Genomic DNA, 23287 nt, shown 5'->3' with positions numbered 1-23287 from the left:
CTAGTTGCTCCGCGGCATGTGGGATCCTCCCAGACCAGGGCTCGAACCTGTGTCCCCTGCATTAGCAGGCAGATTCTCAACCACTGCGCCACCAGGGAAGCCCCCATACATTTTTATATGTCAGTATTTAATGTATTTTTGTTAGCCAGAATTCATGGTGGATTTTTTTTTTTTTTTTTTTTGCGGTACGCGGGCCTCTCACTGTTGTGGCCTCTCCCGTTGCAGAGCACAGGCTCTGGACGCGCAGGCTCAGCGGCCATGGCTCACGGGCCTAACTGCTCCGCAGCATGTGGGATCTTCCCAGACCGGGGCGTGAACCCGTGTCCCCTGCATCGGCAGGCGGACTCTCAACCACTGCGCCACCAGGGAAGCCCCATGGTGGATTTTAATGTAAAATCAACATTGATCTTCTTACATCCCAGATTTTTGTTATCACTCATCTTCCAGTTTCCTGATTATTGATTCCCACATTTATATTTCCAGCTCTCATGTCTCCTTTGAGATTCACACTTGTAGGTCTAACTTCCTATTTGGCCTCTTCACTTGGATGTCCAATAGGAAAATTTAACATGACAGTAATAGAAACCTTGACTTTTTTCTCCCCAGACTGCTCTTTCCCCAGGGTTCTCTGTTTCAGTAAATGGCATCACTATCCATCCATTAGTTTAAGGAATTAAAAAAAAAAAACAAAAACAAACACTTGGAGTCATTCTTGCGCTCTCTTTTTCCATCCCATACTCCACCCATCGGCAAACTCTGCTGCTGTACTTTAGAATGTATCCTGCATCTGACCACTTTTCATCACTTGCGCTGCTAGCACCCTACTCTAAAATGATTATCTCTCATCTGCATGACTACAGTGGCCTCCCAATCGGCCTCACTACCTCAGTGCTAACGCTGCCTACAGTTTCTCCATGGAGAAACCAGAATGGTATGTTTAAAGGTTAATTTAGATCTTGCCAATTCCCTACTTTCAGTTCCCCAGTGTCTTCCCATAATCAGAGACATCCCCTGGCTACTCCTCTGACCTCAGTTTTCTACTCCTCCTTCCCTCACCCGCTTGGCTTAAGACCAAGCACATGCTTCCACTGTGGTCTTGGCCTCCACCATTCCCTCAGCCTGAAGCTCGACTCTCTCCCTCATCCTCAATCAGGTTTCTGCTCAAAGATGACCTATTCATATATGCCTTCCCTGACCAGTTTATTTAAAATATTACCTCCCTCATCATGCTGTATTCTTTTTCTGCTTTTTATTCTTCATGTCATTTATCATTTTATTTTCTGACTGCCAAACCAGGATAAATACTCCTGACAGCAAAGACTTTGTTATCTTTGTTCATCTTTACCATGAGCTTAGACCTCTGCCTTACACGTAGTAGGCTTTCAATAAATATTTGAATGAAGTTGGGTGGCTGAAGGCAACACCAGGAAAGGAAATAGAGAATAAAAGCTTTCTCTTACCTTGGAGTTCTTTTCAACAAGGTACTCGGCAAATTTGTTTCACCTTGACAAAGTGAATGCTATATTATTAATACCTAATATAAATCAATTTTGAATATATGTAGGAGATACAGAGCTTAAACAGATTGGTTAAACTGACTAATTTTCAATGAGATTGGATTTCATTATTTATCCATGATAAAATCTTAGAACAAGGTTTAAATAGAAGAATTCTTTTGTCTTACACTTTTACTTTATATCCTGCATGGTATGGTCCCTCCTGCCAGTTGAGGTTAAGGTGTCCATTTTTAATTTTCTGACAGGAAATCAATACTATACATGATCTAATACCTTTGTTTTTTAAGATTTTTAAATTTTTTATTCATTTATTATTTTTTAATTTTTTTGCGGTATGCGGGCCTCTCACTGTTGTGGCCTCTCCCGTTGTGGAGCACAGGCTCTGGACGCGCAGGCTCAGCGGCCATGGCTCACGGGCCTAGCCGCTCTGTGGCATGTGGGATCTTCCCAGACCGGAGCACAAACCCGTGTCCCCTGCATCGGCAGACGGACTCTCAACCACTGCGCCACCAGGGAAGCCCTATTTTTTAGTTTTTAAATTATTTAGTTTTGGCTACGTTGGGTCTTCATTGCTGCACGTGGGCTTTCTCTAGTTGTGGCGAGTGGGGGCTACTCTTCGTTGTGCGCGGGCTTCTCATTGCAGTGGCTTCTCTTGTTGAGGAGCACGGGCTCTAGGCGCATGGGCTTCAGTAGTTGTGGCACGTGGGCTCAGTAGCTGTGGCACGCAGGCTCTAGAGCGCAGGCTCAGTAGTTGTGGCACACAGGCTTAGTTGCTCCGCGGCATGTGGGATCTTCCTGGACCACGGCTTGAACCAGAGTCCCCTGCATTGGCAGGCAGGTTCTTAACCACTGCACCAGCAGGGAAGTCCTAATACCTTTTTTTAAGAACACAGAGTTCAACATCCCAGGATAATCAACCTTTTTTATTGTCCTTTTTTGGAGTATATAGTCCATTTACATTTCGTGTAATTACTGATCTACTTGAGTTTAAATATACAACTTTATTGTTTATTTTCCATCCTGCTTGTTCTGTATTTTTTCTCTTCCTTTGGATTAAAAAAATATATCCCATTTGCCTTGTCAATTAGCTTATTGTAATATGTCTCTGTTGGTTTATTAATATCTAATATAAATCAGTATTTTTACCACGTTCTGAAAAATGCAATGATCTTGGAACACTTCACATCCATTTGTGCCCTCCTACATATGTTATTTATTCTGTTTTATTTATTTATTTATTTATTTATCTATCTATATTGAAATGTAGTTGATTTACAATGTTACATTAGTTTCAGGGGTTTACAGCATAGTGATTCAATTTCTTTATAGATTATACTCCATTTAAAGTTATTACAAGAGAATGGCTATAATTCCCTGTGCTGTACAATATATCCTTGTTGCTTATCTATTTATACATAGTAGTTTGTATCTCTTAATCCCATGCCCCTATCTTGCCTCTCCCTCCTTTCCTCTCCCCAGTGGTAACCACTAGTTTTTTCTCTGTATCTGTGAGTCTGTTTCTGTCTTGCTATATACATTTATTTGTTTTATTTCTTAGATTCCACAGATATGTGATAACATACAGTATTTGTCTTTGTCTGACTTATTTCATTAAGCATAATATTCTCTAGGTACATCCACATTGCTTCAGTGGCAGAACTTCATTCTTTTTTATGACTGAGTAGTATCCCACTGTGTACATATACCACCCCCTCTTTAACCATTCATCTGTTCATGGACACTTGGGTTGATTCCAGGGTTGATTCCATATCTTGGCTATTGTAAAAATGCTGCTATGGAGCTTCCCTAGTGGTGCAGTGGTTAGGAATCCACCTCCCAATGCAGGGGACACGGGTTCGAGCCCTGTTCCAGGAAGATCCCACATGCCGTGGAGCACTAAGCCCGTGTGCCACAACTGCTGATCCTGTGCTCCAGAGCCTGCAAGCCACAACTACTGAAGCCCACACGCCTAGAGCCCTGCTTCGTAACAAGGGAAGCCACCGCAGTGAAGAGTGGCCCCCGCTCGCCGCAACTAGAGAAAGCCCACACGCAGCAACGAAGACCCAATGCAGCCAAAAATAAATAAATAAAACAAATCAATTTATTTTAAAAAATGCTGCTATGAACATTGGGGTGCATGTATCTTTTCAAATTAGTGTTTTCATTTTTTAAAATAATTTTTTTAAACAGAAACTTATGATTAGTGTACAGGATCCAAAACATGATTTTAGAAAAATATAAAGTGCCCAACTAATCCCAACTTATACAGGTGACACAGACTTTCTGGGTCCAAATGAAGCATTCATGAAGAAACACATTTAAAATCAGTCTAGATACATATTTACATTGTATCATACAGGTAAAACTATCTTTCTTGGCTTTGATGATACTCTGAGGAAAAAGAAAATCAAACCAGAAAACCAGAAAACCAGTTATAACTCTCAGCATGCTCCACAGATTCTTAGTAATGTCTCTCATTAATATTAATGCCATAGTATCTAATTTTCACCTTTAAATGAGAGTAGTGTAAAACCCCCCAACCTCAGGCAGTCTGGGTGTTGTGAGTGGTCACAATTTCAAATGCAAGTCCAACTCATCTGACTTTAGATTGGACTGACATGCAACATAGATCCTGGACCATAGTTTTTTCATATTTTCTGGATATATACCCCAGAGTGGAATTGCTGGATCATTTAGAACTATTTTTAATTTTTTGAGGAATCTCCATACTGCTTTCCATAGTGGTTGCACCAATTTACATTCCCACCAACAGTGTACAGGGGTCCCCTTTCCTCCACATCCTCACAAATATTTCCTATTTGTAGTCTTTTTATGATGGCCATTCTGACTAGTGTGAGGTGATATCTCATTGTGGTTTTGATTTGCATCTCTCTGGTGATTAGCAATGTTTAGCATCTTTTCATACGCCTGTTAGCCATCTATACATCATCTTTGGAAAAATGTCTGCTCAGGTCTTCTGACCATTTTTTAATTGGGTTGTTTTGTTCTGTTTGATATTTCGTTATATGAGTTGTTTATGTATTTTGGATATAACCCCCTTGTTGGTCATATCATTTGCAAATATATTCTCCCATTCAGTAGATTGCCTTTTCGTTTTGTTGATGGTTTTCTTTGCTGTGCAAACCCTTTTAAGTTTAGGTAGGTCCCATTTGCTTCTTTTTGCTCTTATTTCTTTTCCCTTAGGGAACAGATCCAAAAAAATATTGCTATGATTTATGTCAAAGAATGTTCTGCCTGTGTTTTCTTCTAGTAGTTTTATGGTTTCAGGTCTTATATTTCAGTCTTTAATCTATTTTCAGGGTTTTTTTTTAAATATTGTGTGAGGAAATGTTCTAATTCCATTGTTTTACATGTAGCTGTCCAATTGTCCCAGCACCACTTATTGAAGAGACTGTCTTTTTGTCATTGTATATTTTTGCTTCCTTTGTCATAGGTTAATTGGCCATAGGTGTGTAGGTTTATTTCTGGGCTCCCTATTCAGTTCCATTGATCTATATATCTGTTTTTGTGCCAGTACCATGCTGTTTTGATGACTGTACCTTGATAGTATAGTATGAAGACAGGGAGCATGATACCTCCAAGTTTGTTCTTTTTTCTCAAGATTGTTTTGGCAATTCAGGACCTTTTGCTTTTCCATATAAATTTTAGGATTATTCTACTTCTGTGAAAAATGTCTTGGGTATTTTGATAGGAATTGCATTAAACCTGTAGATTGCTTTGGGGAGTATGGCCATTTTAACTATTAATTCTTTCAATTCAAGAGCACAAGATATCTTTCCATTTCTTTGTATCATCTTCAATTTTCTTCATCAGTGTTTCATAGTTTTTAGTGTATAGGTCCTTCACCTTCTTGGTTAAGTTTATTCCCAGGCAATTTATTCTTTTCAATGTAATTTTAAGCAGGGTTGTTTTTTTGTTTCTCTTTCTGATTGTTCATTATTAGAGTATAGAAAAGCAACATATTTCTGTATATTAATTTGTATCCTGCAACTTTACTGAATTCATTTATTAATTGTAATAATTTTCAGTAGTTTTAAGAGTTTTCTATATATAGTATCATGTCATCTGCAAATGGTGACAGTTTTACTTCTTTCCTTCCAATTTGGATGCTTTTATTTCTCTTTCTTTTTTGATGCTGTGGCTAGGACTTCCAACATAATGTTAAATAAGAAGTGGCAAGAGTGGGCATCTTTTTCTTGTTCCTGAATTTAGAAGAAGGGCTTTCAGATTTTCACTGTTGTGTATGATGATAGCTGTGGGTTTGTCATAAATGGTCTTTATTATTTTCTGAAATGTTCCTTCTATACCAACACTGATGAGAGTTTTTGTCATGAATGGATATTGAATTTTGTCAAATGATTTTTCTGCATCTATTGTGATGATCATATGATTTTTATCCTTCTTATTGTTAATGTTATATCACACTGATGATTTGCAAATATTTGACAATCCTGGCATCCCTAAAATAAATCCCACTTACTGGGATATATGATCCTTTTATATATTGTTGGATTCAATTTGCTAACATTTCATTGAGGATTTTTGCATCTATATTCATCTAAGATATTGGCCTGTAATTCTCTTTTTTTTGTACTGTCATTGTCTGGTTTTGGAATCAGGGTAATGGTGGCCCTGTAGAATGACTTTGGGAGTGTTTTGTCCTCTTCAATTATTTGGAATAGTTTGAGAAGGATAGGTATAAACTGTTCTTTATATGTTTGATAGAAGTCCCCTGTGAAGCCATCTAGTACTGGACTTTTGTTTGCTGGGAGCTTTTAAAATTACAAATTCAATTTCACTACTAGTGATTGGTCTTTTCAAGTTGTCTTTTTCTTCCTGGTTCAGTCTTGGCATAGTGGACATTTCTAGACATTTGTCCATTCCTTCTAGGTTGTTCTGTTTGTTGGCTTATAACTGTTTATGGTATTGTCTTGTGGTTATTGGTTGTTATTTCTCCTCTTTCATTTCTTATTTTGTTTATTTGGATCCTCTCTCTTTTCTTCTTGATGAGCCTGGCTAAAGGATTATTAATTTTGTTTATCTTTTCAAAAAAATAGCTCTTGGTTCATTTCATTGATCTTTTCTAATTTTTTTGTTCTCTATTTTATTTATTTTCTCTGTGATCTTCATCATTTTATTCCTTCTGCTGACTGTGGGCTGTGTTTGTTCTTTTTCTAATTCCTTTACATTAGGTTGTTTATTTTAGATTTTTCATGTTTCTCCAGGAAGGCCTGTATCACTATAAACTTCCCTCCTAGAACTGCTTTTGCTGAATCCCATAGATTTTGGAAAGTTGTGTTTACCAGATAAAAGAGTCAAAGTCAAATAAAAATTCTAACTGAATTAGGGAAAAGGATAGATGAACACAGTGAGAATTTTAACAAGGAACTAGAATATATAAAAAAGGCCCAGTCAGAAATGAAGAGTTCATTAACTGGAATAAAAAACACATAAGAAGGAGTGAATAACAGATTAAGTGATACAGAAAACACATAAGTGATTGGGAAGACAGAATAATGGAAATCTCCAAAGAAGAACAGCAAATAGAAAGACACATTTAATGGGTGTTCCCTGGTGGCCTAGTGGTTAGGATTCTGGGCTTTCACTGCCGTGGCCCAGGTTCAACCCCTGGTCAGGGAAGTGAGATCCCGCAAGCCGTGCGGTGTGGCCAAAATAAAATAAAATCCCAGCTCTATCATTTAAAAAAAACAATTAAAAAATGAAAATAGTTTAAGAGATCTTTGGGATAACATCAAGCATAGCAAAATTTGCACTATAAGGGTTCCAGAAGGAGAAGAGACAGAGAGAGAGAAGGGGATCTAGAATGTATTTGATGAAATTATTGCTGAAAAATCCCCAAACCTGAAGAAGGAAACAGATATTCAGGTACAGGAAGCACAGAGGGATGAACCTAAACAGACCCACACTAAGACATATAATTAAAATGGAAAAACTTAAAGAGAGAATTCTAAAGTCAGCAAGAAACAAAGAGTCATATATAAAGGAAACTGCATAAGGCTATCAGCTGATATTTTCTGCAGGCCAGAAGAGATTGACATGATATATTTAAAATGCCAGAAGGGAAATATCTTCATCCTAGGATACTCTACCCAGCAAGATTATTGTTTAGAATTAGAGAAATAAAGAACTTTTCAGAAAAGCAAAAAGAAAAAAAGTTGCTCAATAATAAACCTACCCTAAAAGAAATGTTAAAGGGTCCTCTCTAAGTGGAAAAGTAGATTCCATAGGAAAGGGAAAATCCCACTAGGAAAGAAAAATATGAAGTAAGAGCTGAAGATTAACCACTTACTTAAAGAAGCTAGTATGAAGATTCAAAGACAATAAACTGTAAAATCAACTATAACTACAACAAACAGCTAAGGGATAAACATGAAAATGTAAAACATGACATCAAAAACACAAAATATGGGTGAGGGGAATAAAAAATGTAGATTTTTAAGAATGTGTTTGAACTTAAATGACTGCCAGTTCAAAACAAGTAGATTTAGGTATAGTTCATCATATATGAAACCTGTGGTAAACACAAATCAAAAACCTACAATAGAGGGGCTTCCCTGGTAGCACAGTGGTTGGGAATCCGCCTGCCAATAAAGGGGACATGGGTTCGAGCCCTGGTCTGGGAAGATCCCACATGCCACAGAGCAACTAAGCCCATGCACCACAACTACTGAGCCTGCGCTCTAGAGCCCGCGAGCCACAACTACTGAGCCCACACACCACAACTACTGAAGCCCGCGTGTCTGTAGCCCATGCTTAGCAACTGCAACAAGAGAAGACACTGCAACGAGAAGACTGCGCACTGCAATGAAGAGTAGAACCTGCTCACCTCACCTAGAGAAAGCCTGCATGCAGCAACGAAGACCCAACACAGCCAAAAAAAAAAAAAAAGAATAAATAAATTAAAAAATATATATTAAGAGAAAAGCTACAATAGATACACACAAACTAAAGAGAAAGGAACACAAGCACACTACTAAAGAAAATCATCAAACCACAAGGAAAGAGAGAAAAAGAAGAAGAAATAAACAGAGAAGAAATACAAAAACAACTGGAAAACAAGAAACAAAATGACAATAAGTACATACCTATCAATAGTTACTTTAAATGTCAAATTGACTAAATGCTCCTAAGACATAGCTGATTGGATTAAAAAAAAAAACCAAGACCCATCTATATGCTGTCTACAGGAGACTCACTTCAGAACTAAAGACACACACAGACTGAGGGTAAGAGGATGGAAAAAGATATTTCATGCAAATGCAAATGGAAATGACCAGAGAGTTGGGGTAGTGATACACATACCATACCAACTAGACCTGAAAATAAAGGCTGTAACAAAGGACAGAGACAAAGGGATCAATACAAGAAGAGGATATTACACTTGTTAATGGATATGCAACCAATACAGGGGTACTTAAATATACAAAGCTATATTAACAGATATAAAGAGAGAAATTTACAATAATAGTATAATAGTTGGGGACTTTACCACCCCACTTACATCAATGGACAGATCATCCAGATAGAAAATCAATAAGGCAACAGTGATCTTAAATGAGACAATGGGGGAATTCCCTGATGGTCCAGGACTCAGCGCTTTCACTGCTGGGTGCCCAGGTTTAATCCCTGGTCGGGGAACTGGGATTTCACAAGCCACAGGGTCCAAGAGACAATGGACCTGTTGGACCTAATAGATAGGATATTATACCCCAAAACAGCACAGTACACATTCTTTTCAAGTGCACATGGGACATTCTCCAGGATAGGTCACATGCTAGGCCAGAAAATAATCTCAACAAATTTAAGAGGACAGAAATTATATCAAGCATTTTTTCTATGTGTACTTTAAACCCCGCAATGTTATTTGTAAATATTCATATTTATATGCATATTTAACCTTTTTCATTATATTCCATTTCTTCCTTCATTTCCATATTTCCACCATGAGTCATCTTCATTCTGCTTGAAGACCACCCTAGTTTTTCCTTTATTGCAGGTATGCTATATTAATTCTCTGAATTTCTATTTTTCTGAAAATGACTATTTTGATTCTGTTAAATTTTTTTCAATCAATTTTATGAACAATATATACTTTCATATTTAAGAATCTATTTTGAGGGGCTTTCCTGGTGGCATAGTGGTTGAGAGTCCGCCTGCCGATGCAGGGGACACGGGTTCATGCCCCAGTCTGGGAAGATCCCACATGCCGTGGAGCGGCTGGGCCCGTGAGCCATGGTCGCTGAGCCTGCGCGTCCGGAGCCTGTGCTCCGCAACGGGACAGGCCACACAGTGAGAGGCCTGCGTACTGCAAAAAAAAAAAAAAAAAGAATCTATTTTGCTAGAATAGGCTTCGAGGTTGTCAGATGTTTCCTTTTGACACTTTAAACGTTTTTCAATGGTTCCTGATTTCCATCATAGCTGTGGAGAAGTCAGTTTTTAGACTTACTGCTGCTTCTTTGAAGGTTGACTTTTTTCTGTGGTTGCTGGTAAGATTTTTTTTTTTTTTGCGGTACGCGGGCCTCTCACTGTTGTGGCCTCTCCCGTTGCGGAGCACAGGCTCCGGATGCGCAGGCTCAGCGGCCATGGGTCACAAGCCTAGCCACTCCGCGGCATGTGGGATTTTCCCGGACCGGGGCACGAACCCGCATCCCCTGCATCGGCAGGCAGACCCTCAACCACTGCGCCACCAGGGAAGCCTGCTGGTGAGATTTTTTAATCTTTGTCTTTCTTTTCTGAAGTGTTCCATTGCCTTTTGCTACATAACAAACAATTCTGTGGACAGATTGCATTTTCCAAAGATGATTATGACAAGTAACTTCCATCTCACATGCCCTTCTAGAAACTTGCCATTCTCCTATCAGGAGATAGTCTATACACATTTTCCTTGCACCTAATGTCTCTGTGTCTGCCTCAACCAGTAGAGTACAGCTGAAGCAATGATATGTGACTTCCAAAGCTAAGTCATAAGAAGGCCATGCATTTCTGCCTTCCTCTCTTGGACCATTCACTTTTGAAACCCAGATATCATGCTGTGAGGAAGCTCAAGCAGCCTGTGGAGAAATTCATATGCACAGGAATCACAACTGGCTTTAGGACTAGGTGGCAGGTAGAAATTGGAAGGGTTCCAGGGAGACTATTAGTGAAAGCCTAAAGGGACTCATGAAGGCCATTATTGATGACCTAAAGGAAAGTAAAATAAATTTACTGGAAGCTAAAGGCAACACTGACCCCTGCAGTAATGTGAAAAAGGGTCAATATACCTAATGAATTCAATGCTCTAGCTAAAGTGATTTCCCAGCAGAGTACTGACAGTGACACCTGGCTTCTCCTTGCTGCCTATGACAAAATATACAAGAGGAAGAGGTGAGCTAAGAATGAACTGCTAAATAGGAAGCAACCAGGACTTGCCAAGCTTGACAATAATACTGTTTCTCCTTTCCAGCTTCTCCAGATGGTAAATTATTCTGTAATTAAGACAGGACCTCAGAGCAAAGTCAAACCTAAGGTGGGTCTGTGGGAGAGACTTTGTAAAGACCTCAAAGATTCAAGGTAGTGCTTCATAGAACATTTCAGAATGACAAAGATCCTCTAAAGATTTTAAGGTGTACCTAACAGATCCTGTCTATTATATAACAGAATTTATGGGAGTCTTAAGTATGTTTGCCTGCAGCATTCTCCCAAGGAACCCCAGATAGAAAAGTTCCTATCTCAAACAGATTTGTAGTGGTGTATTATCTAAGGAAGTGAACCCCACTGATATTTTTTAGAAAACCTACATAATTCTTAAGAGAATGTTCCTGGTGGAAGCACAATGAGTTTGAACTAAAAGAGACAGAGACAGTGCAAAACAAAAAGAGATCTTTGGATGCCTCATCTTTTTCATCCAAGGAAGCAGATCCAGGAGGCTTTTTTGCTAATTTAATTTTCTTATGGGAAATATAGGTTTCAACTCAGAGGGTGGAACCAAGAGCTACAGAGAACAACTCACAGAGAGTAAACTGAGCACCAATGGAAGAATTGACAACATATTCTCAGCTGGATTTCAGAATGGCTAGGGGCCAGTGTTGTGTGCCTCCCATATTCCCCATTATTGAACAGGAATATCTGTAAGAATTATCTTATACCTGCCTACCGTATTCTGGATGTCTGTCTATGTGGACAGCTAACTTGTCTCTTTAGTTCACAGATCTTCAGATTGAGAAGAAAGATACTCAAGGAGCTATACCCAAGGAATTATACCTGAGGAACTTCATCTGCACCTGGACCTGATATAAATGAGACCCAGTGATGGAAAAGGTAGCCCAGTATTTGTTCAGCTTTAAATTTTATCTGTGCCTCAAAGTGTTAAGTTGAAAAATCTAGATGAAAACACAAATTTTAATAGTGTTGATACTTTTTACTAGTATTGTAGTAAATAGTATTGTATACTTCTAATTGAATCTTCTACAGTAGGCATGTGTTACATTAGAAAAATTAATGACAAAATTAATCTCAAAAAGGTTACCTAAAATATGGCATTAATACCAATGACATGAATTTAATGTTATCCAGGGGACAAGTGATTCACATAAGATTATTAAACACTAAAATCTGACCTTGAATCTCTCCTGTCAATAACAGACCAATTACAATTTGGGGCATTACAATTTGGGGCAAGCTCCAAGGTGTTTGGTAAAGAAGGTTAGAATTTGCTTCCAAGCATCTACCTGGGCCTTAGAATGAGCCCTGGGCTCCCCACCCCAGATCACAGGTTTGTCCAGTAATTTGTGTAGGGAAGCTGGGCACATGGGAAAGTAAGGAGGCTCAATGTAATGCCCAGTCCCAGGGTAAGAGATGATCTGGGGTTTTTCCTTTCCATGGGCCTGTAACCGTTCAGAGGCTATCTGGGCGTATAACTCACTCCTCCAGTTATGGTCATCCTGACCAACAATGAAGAGGATGGGCCCCTGGGCCTTCTCTATTGGAATCATGCAGGGGTTCTCACATCCCCCTATAATATCATTCCTTATATCCACAATGTCCAGGAGGCCTGAAAAAGCTACCTTCATTCTCCTTAGGTCATGGCCCAGTGGTGGAATGCTATTCTCCTTGTAGTATATGGCTTTGTTCCCATTGAAGCCAGATCCATTGATGGAAACTGTGGCTGAGATGTTCTTCAAAAATGAGGCCATGGAGAGACAAACATCAGCCCCTAAAGAAATGCCCAGAAGTCCAATGCCAGGGCCCTTTACCTGTAAGAAAAGAAGGGACAAGAGTCAAAAGTCAAGAACCTACCCAACAGAAAAATGTTTTTCTAAATGCAACTGGAGATGCTGCTAGCTTTAATTTGTGAATTGGCCACAAGAGACTCAACCTCAGCTGACAGAGTTTCTTCCCATGTAGAGATCTTGCTGGACACACGGCAAACAAATCTTAAACTCACTGGCAAATTTGGGAATTGGCTGCAAACTTCCAGAGAGTCATCCACTAGAGAATGCTGAGTCATTGGAGCCTGTCAATTTCAGAGCTTCATTCATGTTGAATTAAAGCATCAATGTTCCTGGGCATCTGTGTGGAACCAAATTCTGTTCCAAGGAGCAAATCTTTCGTCAGACCCCATCTAAATATATACTGACAAATGATTAACTTTATAGAAACAAAGTAAAAGTTCAGAGTCCAACTGAGTGGTTCTAAGCTTATGAAATGGGTGGACAAGTTTTGATCAAAATCTGAGAACATACTCTGCTATCAGAAAAATAAAGATTAAAAAGCATGCAAAGCTAAAAATTTAGAAACTCCACTTGCAAAAGAAATTTTAATATTACCACATAATTCCCTAAAATAAAATATCACATGAATCTTCCAGTGAATTCTGCAATATTAATCCATCTGACAGAGAAAGGGGAGTAGAAGAAATCTCTGTGAAAGAAGAATAGAGCAGCATCAATGCACCTGGCACAGGTGAGTGCAAAGTGACACCCTCTCTGGAGGTAGTTCTAGAGAGAATGATAAAGGACATTAGGAGAACCTGGGTGTGTTGAAGCATGTAGCACAGGGCTTCTTCAAAGTAGTCCAGGTGTATGGTGTCGAATTTCTTGGGAAGATCTTCAAAGTCACAATAAGCTAGAGCCAATGTGGCAAAGCCATGGCCAGCCAGAAGGCTGGCCCGATATTCCAACAGGGCTCCTCCAACACCAAAGATGTCAATGATCCCTGGGAAAGGTCCTGGTCCTAGAGGAGGTAATATTATAAAGAGAAGGTATTATATAATTTAAAGAAATTGCTTTCCTTTTAGAGAGCTTTCTAAAGTATTTAGTGGGTTCCCGTGAATCAAAGAAAACGGCTTCCTGAGTCATTATGGCAAGGGATACAAGTTCCAAGTTATCTCCAAGGTTCTAAGAATCTTTAGTTGTAAGGGAGGGTAACAAAGTCTAATGACTGCATCATTGAAGGAGGAATTTCACCTTTTAGACAGTGTTGAATTGCAGTGTTCTGTTACAGGACTGGACACAGAGTTAAGAATCAAAACAAAGCTTTATATTGTGTTGCACCAACCCTTGGCATTCGTTATTTTTGGTTCAGATGTCTACTTAGAGGAAAGAAAAAGAAATACCAGGCAAGGCTTCAGGTGAGGAAGGCAGTGAAGTCTGAAAAGTGATCTGTGGTAGAGAGGAACATGAAAAAGTGGGTAAGGGGCCCAGTGTACCCAGGACACTACAGAAGGGAGACATGGCAATAGATTCCTTGACCGTCATCATTTAGTGTAAAAGCGATCAGCTGATGCCTGTAGAGATCTGTAGCGTAGTTATTAATAGCAAAGTGAACCTACCGATCCCATCCAGTCTTTTTTTTTATCTGCATAATAACAGTATCCACCTCATTGGGATAGTATAGAGATTAAATGAATTAATGCAAGCAAAACGCCTAGCACAGTGCGGAACATATCAAAAGCCTCCAATGTGGCTGTCAGGTCTCTGATTTAGTCAACATCCGCTTCTCTGACCCTGCTCCCAAGCCAAACTCCCTGGGAGGCGGTGTCAGAAACCAAGGCAGCCCAGGAAACATGCTGTCGAGGTCCCAGCACCCCAGCCTTACCCGGCGGCAGGAAGAGCGTGGCGCGCACCCGGCCCGCGCGCACGGGCTCGCGCCGCACCCCGGGCGCCAGGAAGTCGCGCTCGTGCACCGCGCGGCCCAGGAGCCGCTGGGCGTCAGGGTCGTGGCCATCGAGCACCTCCAGCTCCACGGCGAAGGGCGTCTGCACGTCCCGCTTCAGAAACCGCCAAAAAGGCTTCTCGGGCTCCAGAGCCCAGAGGAGCCCCATGGGCTCGAGCCCCGCGAAGCTGCCGCCCAGCGCGGGCGCGCGCTCGAGGTCCAGCTGGCCGTGGGCGTCGGCGCAGTAGCGCGCGTGGGCTCGGAAGAGCGCGTCCTTCTCGTCGCGCAGGGACGCGCGCAGCGTGACGGGCTGCTCCGGGGCCAGGCCGCGCACGGCGATGCGCACCGGCTCGTCCCAGCGGCAGCGGCCCGCCGGCTCCAGCGTCACTGTCACCGCCATCCCCGGCGCACGGCTGCGGTCCCGACTTGTCTGAGGTAAAAGTGTCAGGTCGTTCTCTAGGCCCAGGGCGGGGCGTACCGGGATGTCCTGCTGTCCGGCTGTGGCGCCCAACCCGCCCGCGTATACGCCTCTTCTCAAACCTCTCCCTCGTGGGAGTGAAACTTGTTGGGTATGGATTCGTGGTGAAACCAGAGCTGAATGACTTTAGGCAGAATACCAAGAATTCCAGCCTCTCCATGGAAAAGGATAGCCTTTTTTTTTTTCTTTCTAACTTTTAATGAGTTATACACACACAAAAAGTGCATAAATTCTAAGTGTGTATTTTAATGAATTTCACAACCCGAACATACTTGGGGTAACCAAGCACAAGGATCCAGAAACATCATCACTTCTCCAGAAGCCACCCTCACTTCTGCACCTTCCCCAAGGTGCTCTATCCGAGTCCAACAAAACGGGCTAATTTTTCCCAACTCTGCCTTTTATGGTGATGAATCCTTCAGTGTGCCTTTTTTAGTGTCTGCTTTCGCTCAACGTTCATTACGTTTGTGAGATTCATCGTTTTGTTGGGTGTAGTTTGTTCATTATCACTGCGAAATAGTATTTCATTTTGTGATCGTAAATGTATTTGACGATTTTATTGCCTGTGGACAGTTGGTAGTTCTCAGTCTAGGACTCTTAGGAATAGTGCTCTGAGCATTCAGTGAACATGTGTCCATTTTGATGGACATGTATGTGCGTTTCAGTGGAGTGAATACCTAGGAGTGGAATTGCTGTATTATAGAGAATAAGAATGTTCGGCCTTAGTAGATACTAAATGTCAAGCTTTTGAATGTCACGTTAGAAGCAATATAGGTATATTGTTCAGGAATGCCCGGCATTTTATATGTAGTATAGTAATGGCTACTCTTTAGCAATGTCCCACCTGTTGTACATACAAAATTTAACAAGTTTATAAAACACTGGGAGTGTTTTTCAAATATTGGAAAGGAGGAAACTGAGGCTTGGAAAATGTTAAGATGCTGAGGATTAGCCTCTAATAACTGTCAGAACCATGACTTAACTCCAAACGTGGAACTCAACAGTGAGCAGCAGCATTGCAGAGAAATATATTAGAATTCTACCTCTGAGTTCAGCACTGACTAGTTCTGAAGTCTTAAGTAAGTTTATATCTTTTGGGGTTTAAGAGTTCTTGTGCTTAACGTGATGGAAGTATCCCATATGGAGATAAAAGGTGATAGTGTATGTGGAAGTCTTAGAAGAATATTGAGAAGCAAAATGTCATGTTTGATTTTATAGAGGCAGAGATTGAGCCCATGCAGTGTTTTGTTTCTCATGAGATATTTGCCATAGGTTTGCATCCTACTTTTTAAATTCTTTTTAAAGGAAAAAAACATTTTCCAAAGCAGATGTAAGCAATACTGAAACGTTTACAGTGTGAATGATAGAGTCTTCTCTGTTCATTTGCTGCTTTCCCCCAAAGATGAGTGCATCCAACTAGATTTTGATTCTGAATGTTTAAAGTACGTACATATATGGGAGTGTGAACACGCTACGGTACTATTCTTTTTGTTGTTGTTTGTTTGCTTTTTTAAATAAAAAAGTTATACACTTTGTATTATTTTCCCACTTCAACCACTTGTTTAAGATAAATTTTGATTTTTAAAATACTAATAGGCTTAATTTTTAAAAAAGTTTCAACTTTACAGTAAAATTCAACAGAAAGTATAGAGAATTCCCATATCCCCACTTTCCCTTCCCACACAATTTTCCCTATTATTAATATTTTGTGTAAGCGTGGCATATTTGTTACAGTGGATGGACCAATATTGATACATTATTATTAACCGAAGTCTAAGTTAGGTTATATAGGCATACCTCCTTTTATTGCTCTTTGCAGATATTGAGTATTTTACAAATTGAAGGATTGTGGCAACCCTGCATCCAGCAAGTCTATCAACGTTATTTTCTCAACAGCATTATTATTTTTTTAACATGCTTTATTGGAGTATAATTGCTTTACAATGGTGTGTTAGTTGCTGCTTCATAACAAAGTGAATCAGTTATACATATACATATGTTTCCATACCTCTTCCCTCTTGCGTCTCCCTCCCACCCTCCCTATCCCACCCCTCTAGGTGGTCACAAAGCACCAAGCTGATCTCCCTGTGCTATGCGGCTGCTTCCCACTAGCTATCTATTTTACATTTGGTAGTGTATATATGTCCATGCCACTCTCTCACTTTGTCACAGCTTACCCTTCCCCCTCCCCATATCCTCAGGTCCACGCTCTAGTAGGTCTGTGTCTTTATTCCTGTCTTACCCCTAAGCATTATTTTTTAATTAAGGTGTATACATTGTTTTTTTAAGACATAATGCTATTGCACATTTAACAGACTACAGTACAGTGTAGACATAGCTTTTATATGCACTGGGAAGCCTAAAAATTTGTGTGATTTGCTTTATTGTAGTGGTCTGAAACCAAACCTGCAATATATCGGAGGTATGCCTGTAAAAATTGACAAGTACATAATGTCATGTATCCATCACTACAGTATCATACAGAATAATCTTATTGACCTAAAAATTCTGTGTGCTTCACCTGTTCGTCCCCTCCTCCCATCCGCAGGTGACCATTGATATTTTTAGGTGTAGTTTTGCCAGAACATCATATAGTTGGAGTCATACAGTATGTAGCATTTTCATATTAGCTTCTTTCACTTAGCAATATGCACCTAAGCCTCTTCCATGTTTTTCTGAAGGCTGATATGTCATTTCTTTTTATTGCTGAGTAACATTCTATTGTATGGATGTATTATACAATACAGTGATTGTTGGATCATATGCTGAGGCTATGTTTAGCTTTGTTAGAAATAGGTAACTGTCTTCCAAAGTGGCTGTACCATTTTGCATTTTCACTGGCAACAAATGAGAGTTCCTCTTGCTCCATTTTCTCTCCAGCTTTTAATTTTATCAGTATTTTAGAGGTCAGTCATTTTAATAGGTATGTAGGCATATCTCATTGTTAATTTTACTTTGCAGTTCTGTAATGACACATGATGTTGAGCATCTTTTCATATGCTTGTCATCCATATATCTTCTTTGGTGAGGTATCCATATCTTTTGCCCATTTTTTAAACATTGAAGAATAATTGACCTACAACATTATGTCAGTGCCAGGTGCACAACGTAGGCACTCAGTATTTCTGTACTTTACAAAATGTACATAGGTCTAGTTATCATCTCTCACCATACAAAGTTATTACAATATTATTGACTATATTCCCCATGCTGTACATTTCATCCCTGTGACTCAAGTATTTTGTAATGGAAGTGTGTACCTTAATGTCCCTCGCCTCTTTCACTGAACCACCTACCTCCTCCCCCTTGGCAACGACCTGTTTCTTCTCTGTATCTGTGAGTCTGTTTCTGTCTTGTTTTGTTTTGTTTTTTAGATTCCACATATAAGTGAAATCATATGGTATTTGTCTTTCTCTGTCTGATATATTTCACTTAGTAAAATACCCTCTAGGTCCATCCATGTATTGTAAGTAACAAGATTTAAATCTTTTTTATGGCTCAGTAATTGTGTGTGTGTGTGTGTGTGTGTGTATACATATACATATATACCTGCATATATCACATCTTCTTTATCCATTCATCTATTCATGGGCACTTAGGTTGCTTCCATATCTTGTTTATTATAAATCCTGCTACAATGAATATCAGGGTACATATATCTTTTTGAATTAGTGTTTTTGTTTTCTTTGGAAAAAACACCCAGAAGTGGAATTGCTGGATCATATGGGTGTTCTGCTTTTATTTTTGAGGAACCTCCATACTGTTTTCCAGAGCAGCTGCACTAACTTATATTCCCACCAATGGTACATGAGGATTTACTTTCTCTACATTCAAGCCAGCACTTGTTATTTGTTGTCTTTTTGATAATAGCCATTCTGCAAGTGTGAGGTGATATCTCATTGTGGGTTTGATTTTCATTTCCCTGATGGCTAGTGATGTTGAGCATCTTTTTTATGTGCCTGGTGGGTATCTGTATGTCTTCTTTGGAAAAATGTCTATGCAAGTCCTCTGCCCATTTTTTTTTAATCAGGCTGTTTGTTTTTGTCATGTTGCATTGTATGAGTTCTTTGTCTATTTTGGCTATTAACCCCTTATCAGATATATTGTGTGCAAATATCTTCTCCCATTCAATAGGGTGCCTTTTCATTTCGTTGATAGTTTCCTTTTCTGTGGAAAAGCTTTTTATTTTGATATAGTTCCATTTGTTTATTTTTGCTCTGTTTCCCTTGTGTGAAGAGACATATAAAAAAAATTTGCTGGGACCAATGACAGAGCATACTGTCTATGTTTTCTTCCAGGAGTTTTATGGTTTCAGGTCTTATGTTTAAGTCTTTAATCCATTTTGAGTTTATTATTGTATATGGTGTGAGAAAGTAGTCCAGTTTGATTCTTCTGCAGGTAGCTGACCAGTTTTTCCAATACCATTTATTGAATAGATTGCCTTTTCCCACTGTATATTCTTGCATCCTCTGTCATAGGTAAATTGACCACATAAGCATGAGTTTATTCCTGGGCTTTCTCTTCTGTTTCATTGATCTATGTGTGTATTTTTATGTCAGTACCATGCTGTTTTGATGACTGTAGCTTTGTAGTTTAGTTTAAAATCAGGGAGCATGATACCTCCACCTTTGTTCTACTTGTTCAACATTGCTTTGGCTATTTAGGGTCTTTTGTATTTCCATAAATAGTTTAGGATTATTTGTTTTAGTTTTGTGAAAAATGCCATTGATATTTTGATAGATTGCAGTGAATCTGTAGGTTGTTTTGGGTAGTTATGGACATTTTAAGGATATTAATTATTTTTAAAAAGTACCTGAAACTAACACAACATTGTAAGTCAACTGTACTCCAATAAAAATTTTTAAAAATAAAGATATTAATTCTTCCAATCCATGAGCACTGTATGTATTTGTATTTATTTTTATCATTTTCAGATTAATTCCTCAGTGTCTTATGGTTTTCAGAGTATAGGTCTTTCATGTCTTTGATTAAATTTATTACCATGTATTTTATTCTTTTTGATGCAGTTGTAACTGGGGTTGTTTTTACATTTCTCTTTCTGATAGTTTGTTGTTAGTGTATAGAAAAGCAACAGATTTCTTTTTTTTTAATTTATTTTTGGCTGTGTTGGGTCTTCATTGCTGCACAACGGCTTTCTCTAGTTGTGGCGAGTGGGAGCTACACTTTGTTGCAGTGTGCGGCACGCGGGCTCAGTAGTTGTGGCTCACAGGCTCAGTAGTTGTGGCGCACGGGCTTAGTTGCTCCGCGGCATGTGGGGTCTTCCCAGACCAGAGATCGAACACATGACCCCTGCATTGGCAGGTGGATTCTCAACCACTGCACCACCAGGAAAGCCAGTAATAGACTTCTGTATATTAATTTTTTAATTTTTATTTTATATTGGAGTATAGTTGATCAACAATGTTGTGTTAGTTTCAGGTGTACAGCAAAGTGATTCAGTTATACGTATACATATATCTATTCTTTTTCAAACTGTTTTCCCATTTATGTTGTTAAAGAATATTGAGCAGAGTTCCCTGTGCTATACAGTAGGTCCTTGTTGGTTATCTATCTATCTATCTATCTATCTATTTATTTATTTTTAGCAGTGTTGGGACTTCGTTGCTGCACATGGGCTTTCTCTAGTTGTGGTGAGCAGGGGCTGCTCTTTGTTGCAGTGCATGGGCTTCTGCTTGTGGTGGCTTCTCTTGTTTCGGAGCACAGACACTAGGCCATGGGCTTCAGTAGTTGTGGCACACGGGCTCAGTAGTTGTGGCTCGTGGGCTGTAGAGCGCAGGCTCAGTAGTTGTGGCGCAAGGGCTTAGTTGCTCCATGGCATGTGGGATCTTCCCTGACCAGGGCTTGAACCCATGTCCCCTGCATTGGCAGGTGGATTCTTTTTGTTTGTTTGTTTGTTTTTGCGGTATGCAGGCGTCTCACTGTTGTGGCCTCTCCCGTTGCGAAGCACAGGCTCCGGACGTGCAGGATCAGCGGCCATGGCTCATGGGCCCAGCCGCTCCGTGGCATGTGGGACCTTCCCAGACCGGGGCACGAACCCGTGTCCCCTGCATCGGCAGGTGGACTCTTAACCACTGCGCCACCAGAGAAACCCCCCACAATTGGACATTTTTAATGGCTTTCTCTTCATTTCTGTATAGAGCCTTTTAATCTGAAGCCACAAGTTGTCTATATATACTCAGCCTCATCTTGTGTCACCACATGCATCCTGAGTGCATAATGACTTTATACTGTGGCTGTGTCTTCTCTTATTCTGAATTCTTAAATCTAAGTAAACTTGGTGCTGGGTGAAGCCTATTCTGTTTTGTAAATTTGGTAATCCAAAACCAAGACCATTGCTGCTAGTAGAGGAGAGTATGTGTTACAATCTTCTATGCCTTAATTTTTTCTCACACATTTCCCACCTCTTGCTTCAGCAAATTGTGAGAGATTTTAAGTCTTCCTTCTGAATCTCTAATTTGGCTATTAGTCGTGTCCATTTTGTTTTTCAGCTCATCTACTGAATTGTGTATCTCAGCAATCATATTTGTAATTTCCAATAAATTCTTTTTCTCTGATTTTTAAAACTTGCAACTTTTTCTCGTTTTCTGATAAAATATTCTCAAATATCATATCTGAGGATGTCAGTGAGAGTTTTTTCTAAGTTGTATATGGTTCCCTGGATAATCTGTGTTTATTCTTGGGTCAGTGGTTCTATTTGCTCAATGTGGCGCTTATGGTTCGTGCTGTTGGTTTTTCCTCTTGGTCCATTTATATTCACAAATGAAGGGTTAGACTCACTGATTTACGTAGCTTGCATGTTTCTTCTGCAGTTATAGAAGTTTTTTGCCCCAGCAGCCTTCTCCTGAATGGGAAGTGACTGTAGGTTCTATATAAATGTGTGGGGTATGTGAATGTCACTATCAGGCTTAATTTCAGTTCACTGAACATGCTGACTCACTGGGGACAACCTCCCTGTCCTATTAAAAAAGGAGGACTTTATTCCTTTCTCCTTAAACTGGAGATATTTATTTAGTATAGTCCCCTCCCTGGTCAGAGCTGCCTTTTCTCCTGTCCACCTCCCCCACCCCCATCGCCTGTCTATTGTGGAGATTTTAAGCTTATATACTTACCAGTAGAAAGCTTCCCTAACCAGATTCTTCACATTTTATTGAGTGTGGTCTCAAGTATTACCTGGGGCTAAGTGTCCCAGGGGCCTGTAGCTCAGTTAGGATGTGTTTGCGGAAGAGTCTGACTGGTTCCCAATGCCACAACCATCCTGAATACACTTTTAAATTAATTAACAGTGCCAGTTAATTTCTCTTTCCTGGAAAACAGGATAATATTTCCCAGGCTCCTCTGTAGTTCTGTAGGTTTAGATGACTGAGTTCTACCAGCGGGGTGAGGGCAAAAATGATACCCCCTGGGCTGGTCATAAAACATGATTCCCTATATTCTTTCCTTTCCATGCTAATTTTGGAAGCCACTGCAGATGTTCCAGTTGGCAAAGCTACATCATAAAAAAAAGCCTGGATCCATAAGTCAAGGCTTAAATAAGAGCTAGTGAAGACTGGTGCCTAACTTGCTTCAAAATGTGAGGAGAGTGACAAAACTTGGGTGCAACCAAGATGTCCTTCAGTAGGTGAATGGATGAACAAGCTTTGGTACTTCCAGATAGTGGAATAGTATTCAGCAATAAAAAGAAAATGAGCTGTCAAGCTATGAAAAGACATGGAGGAGCCTTAAATGCATATTACTATGTGAAAGACACCAATCTAAAAAGGCTGCATTCTGTATGATTCCAACTCTGTGACATTTGGAAAAGGTAAAACATGGAGACAGTAAAAAGATCAGTGGTTGCCAGAGGTTGGAGGGAGGGAGGGTTGAATAGGTGAAGCACAGAGCATTTTTAGGGCAGTGAAACAATTTTGTATGGTACGATAAGGGTAGATTCATGTTACAATACATTTGTCCAAACCCATAGAATGTACACCACCAAGAGGTAACCCTAATGTAAACTAGGGACTTTGGGTAATAATAATGGGTCAATGTAGCATCATCAGTTGTAATAAATGTAGCGTTCTGGTGTGGGATGTTGATGGAGGTTGTGCATATGTGGGGG

The 23287-nt window shown here is 39.8% G+C and overlaps 1 protein-coding gene and 1 long non-coding RNA gene across 5 annotated transcripts in view; one reads left to right on the top strand and one right to left on the bottom strand.

The window, feature by feature from the left end:
* The window catches only part of ACOT4 (acyl-CoA thioesterase 4), a 34642-nt gene extending 19522 nt beyond the window's left edge, over window positions 1-15120 (bottom strand). Inside the window, exons 1-3 of one of the 2 annotated variants that reach the window (XM_082619933.1) lie at window positions 14634-15120; window positions 13567-13769; window positions 11958-12790 (exon numbers count right to left, since the gene is read on the bottom strand). In XM_082619933.1, coding sequence (XP_082476059.1) covers window positions 12200-12790; window positions 13567-13769; window positions 14634-15090 — 1251 coding nt within the window. In that variant the 5' untranslated portion in view covers window positions 15091-15120 and the 3' untranslated portion in view covers window positions 11958-12199. Of the gene's footprint in view, window positions 1-11957; window positions 12791-13566; window positions 13770-14633 lie in introns of those variants that run through there. The other variant, XM_082619934.1, reaches the window with a different exon arrangement.
* Window positions 9763-12751, top strand: LOC309803547. Of its 3 annotated transcripts, none has more exons than XR_014293964.1 (3): window positions 9763-10038; window positions 10255-11855; window positions 12617-12751. It is a non-coding gene; the product is annotated as an uncharacterized lncRNA (long non-coding RNA). The 3 variants fall into 3 exon arrangements; XR_014293965.1 differs by having other exon boundaries at window positions 9763-11064; window positions 11502-11855; XR_014293966.1 differs by having other exon boundaries at window positions 9763-11620; window positions 11739-11855.
* Window positions 15121-23287: the final 8167 nt, after the last annotated feature.

Source organism: Mesoplodon mirus (assembly GCF_964341445.2).
Source record: "Mesoplodon mirus genome assembly, chromosome: 4".
NCBI lineage: Eukaryota > Metazoa > Chordata > Mammalia > Artiodactyla > Ziphiidae > Mesoplodon > Mesoplodon mirus.
This window is presented reverse-complemented; position numbering and strand designations above follow the sequence as displayed.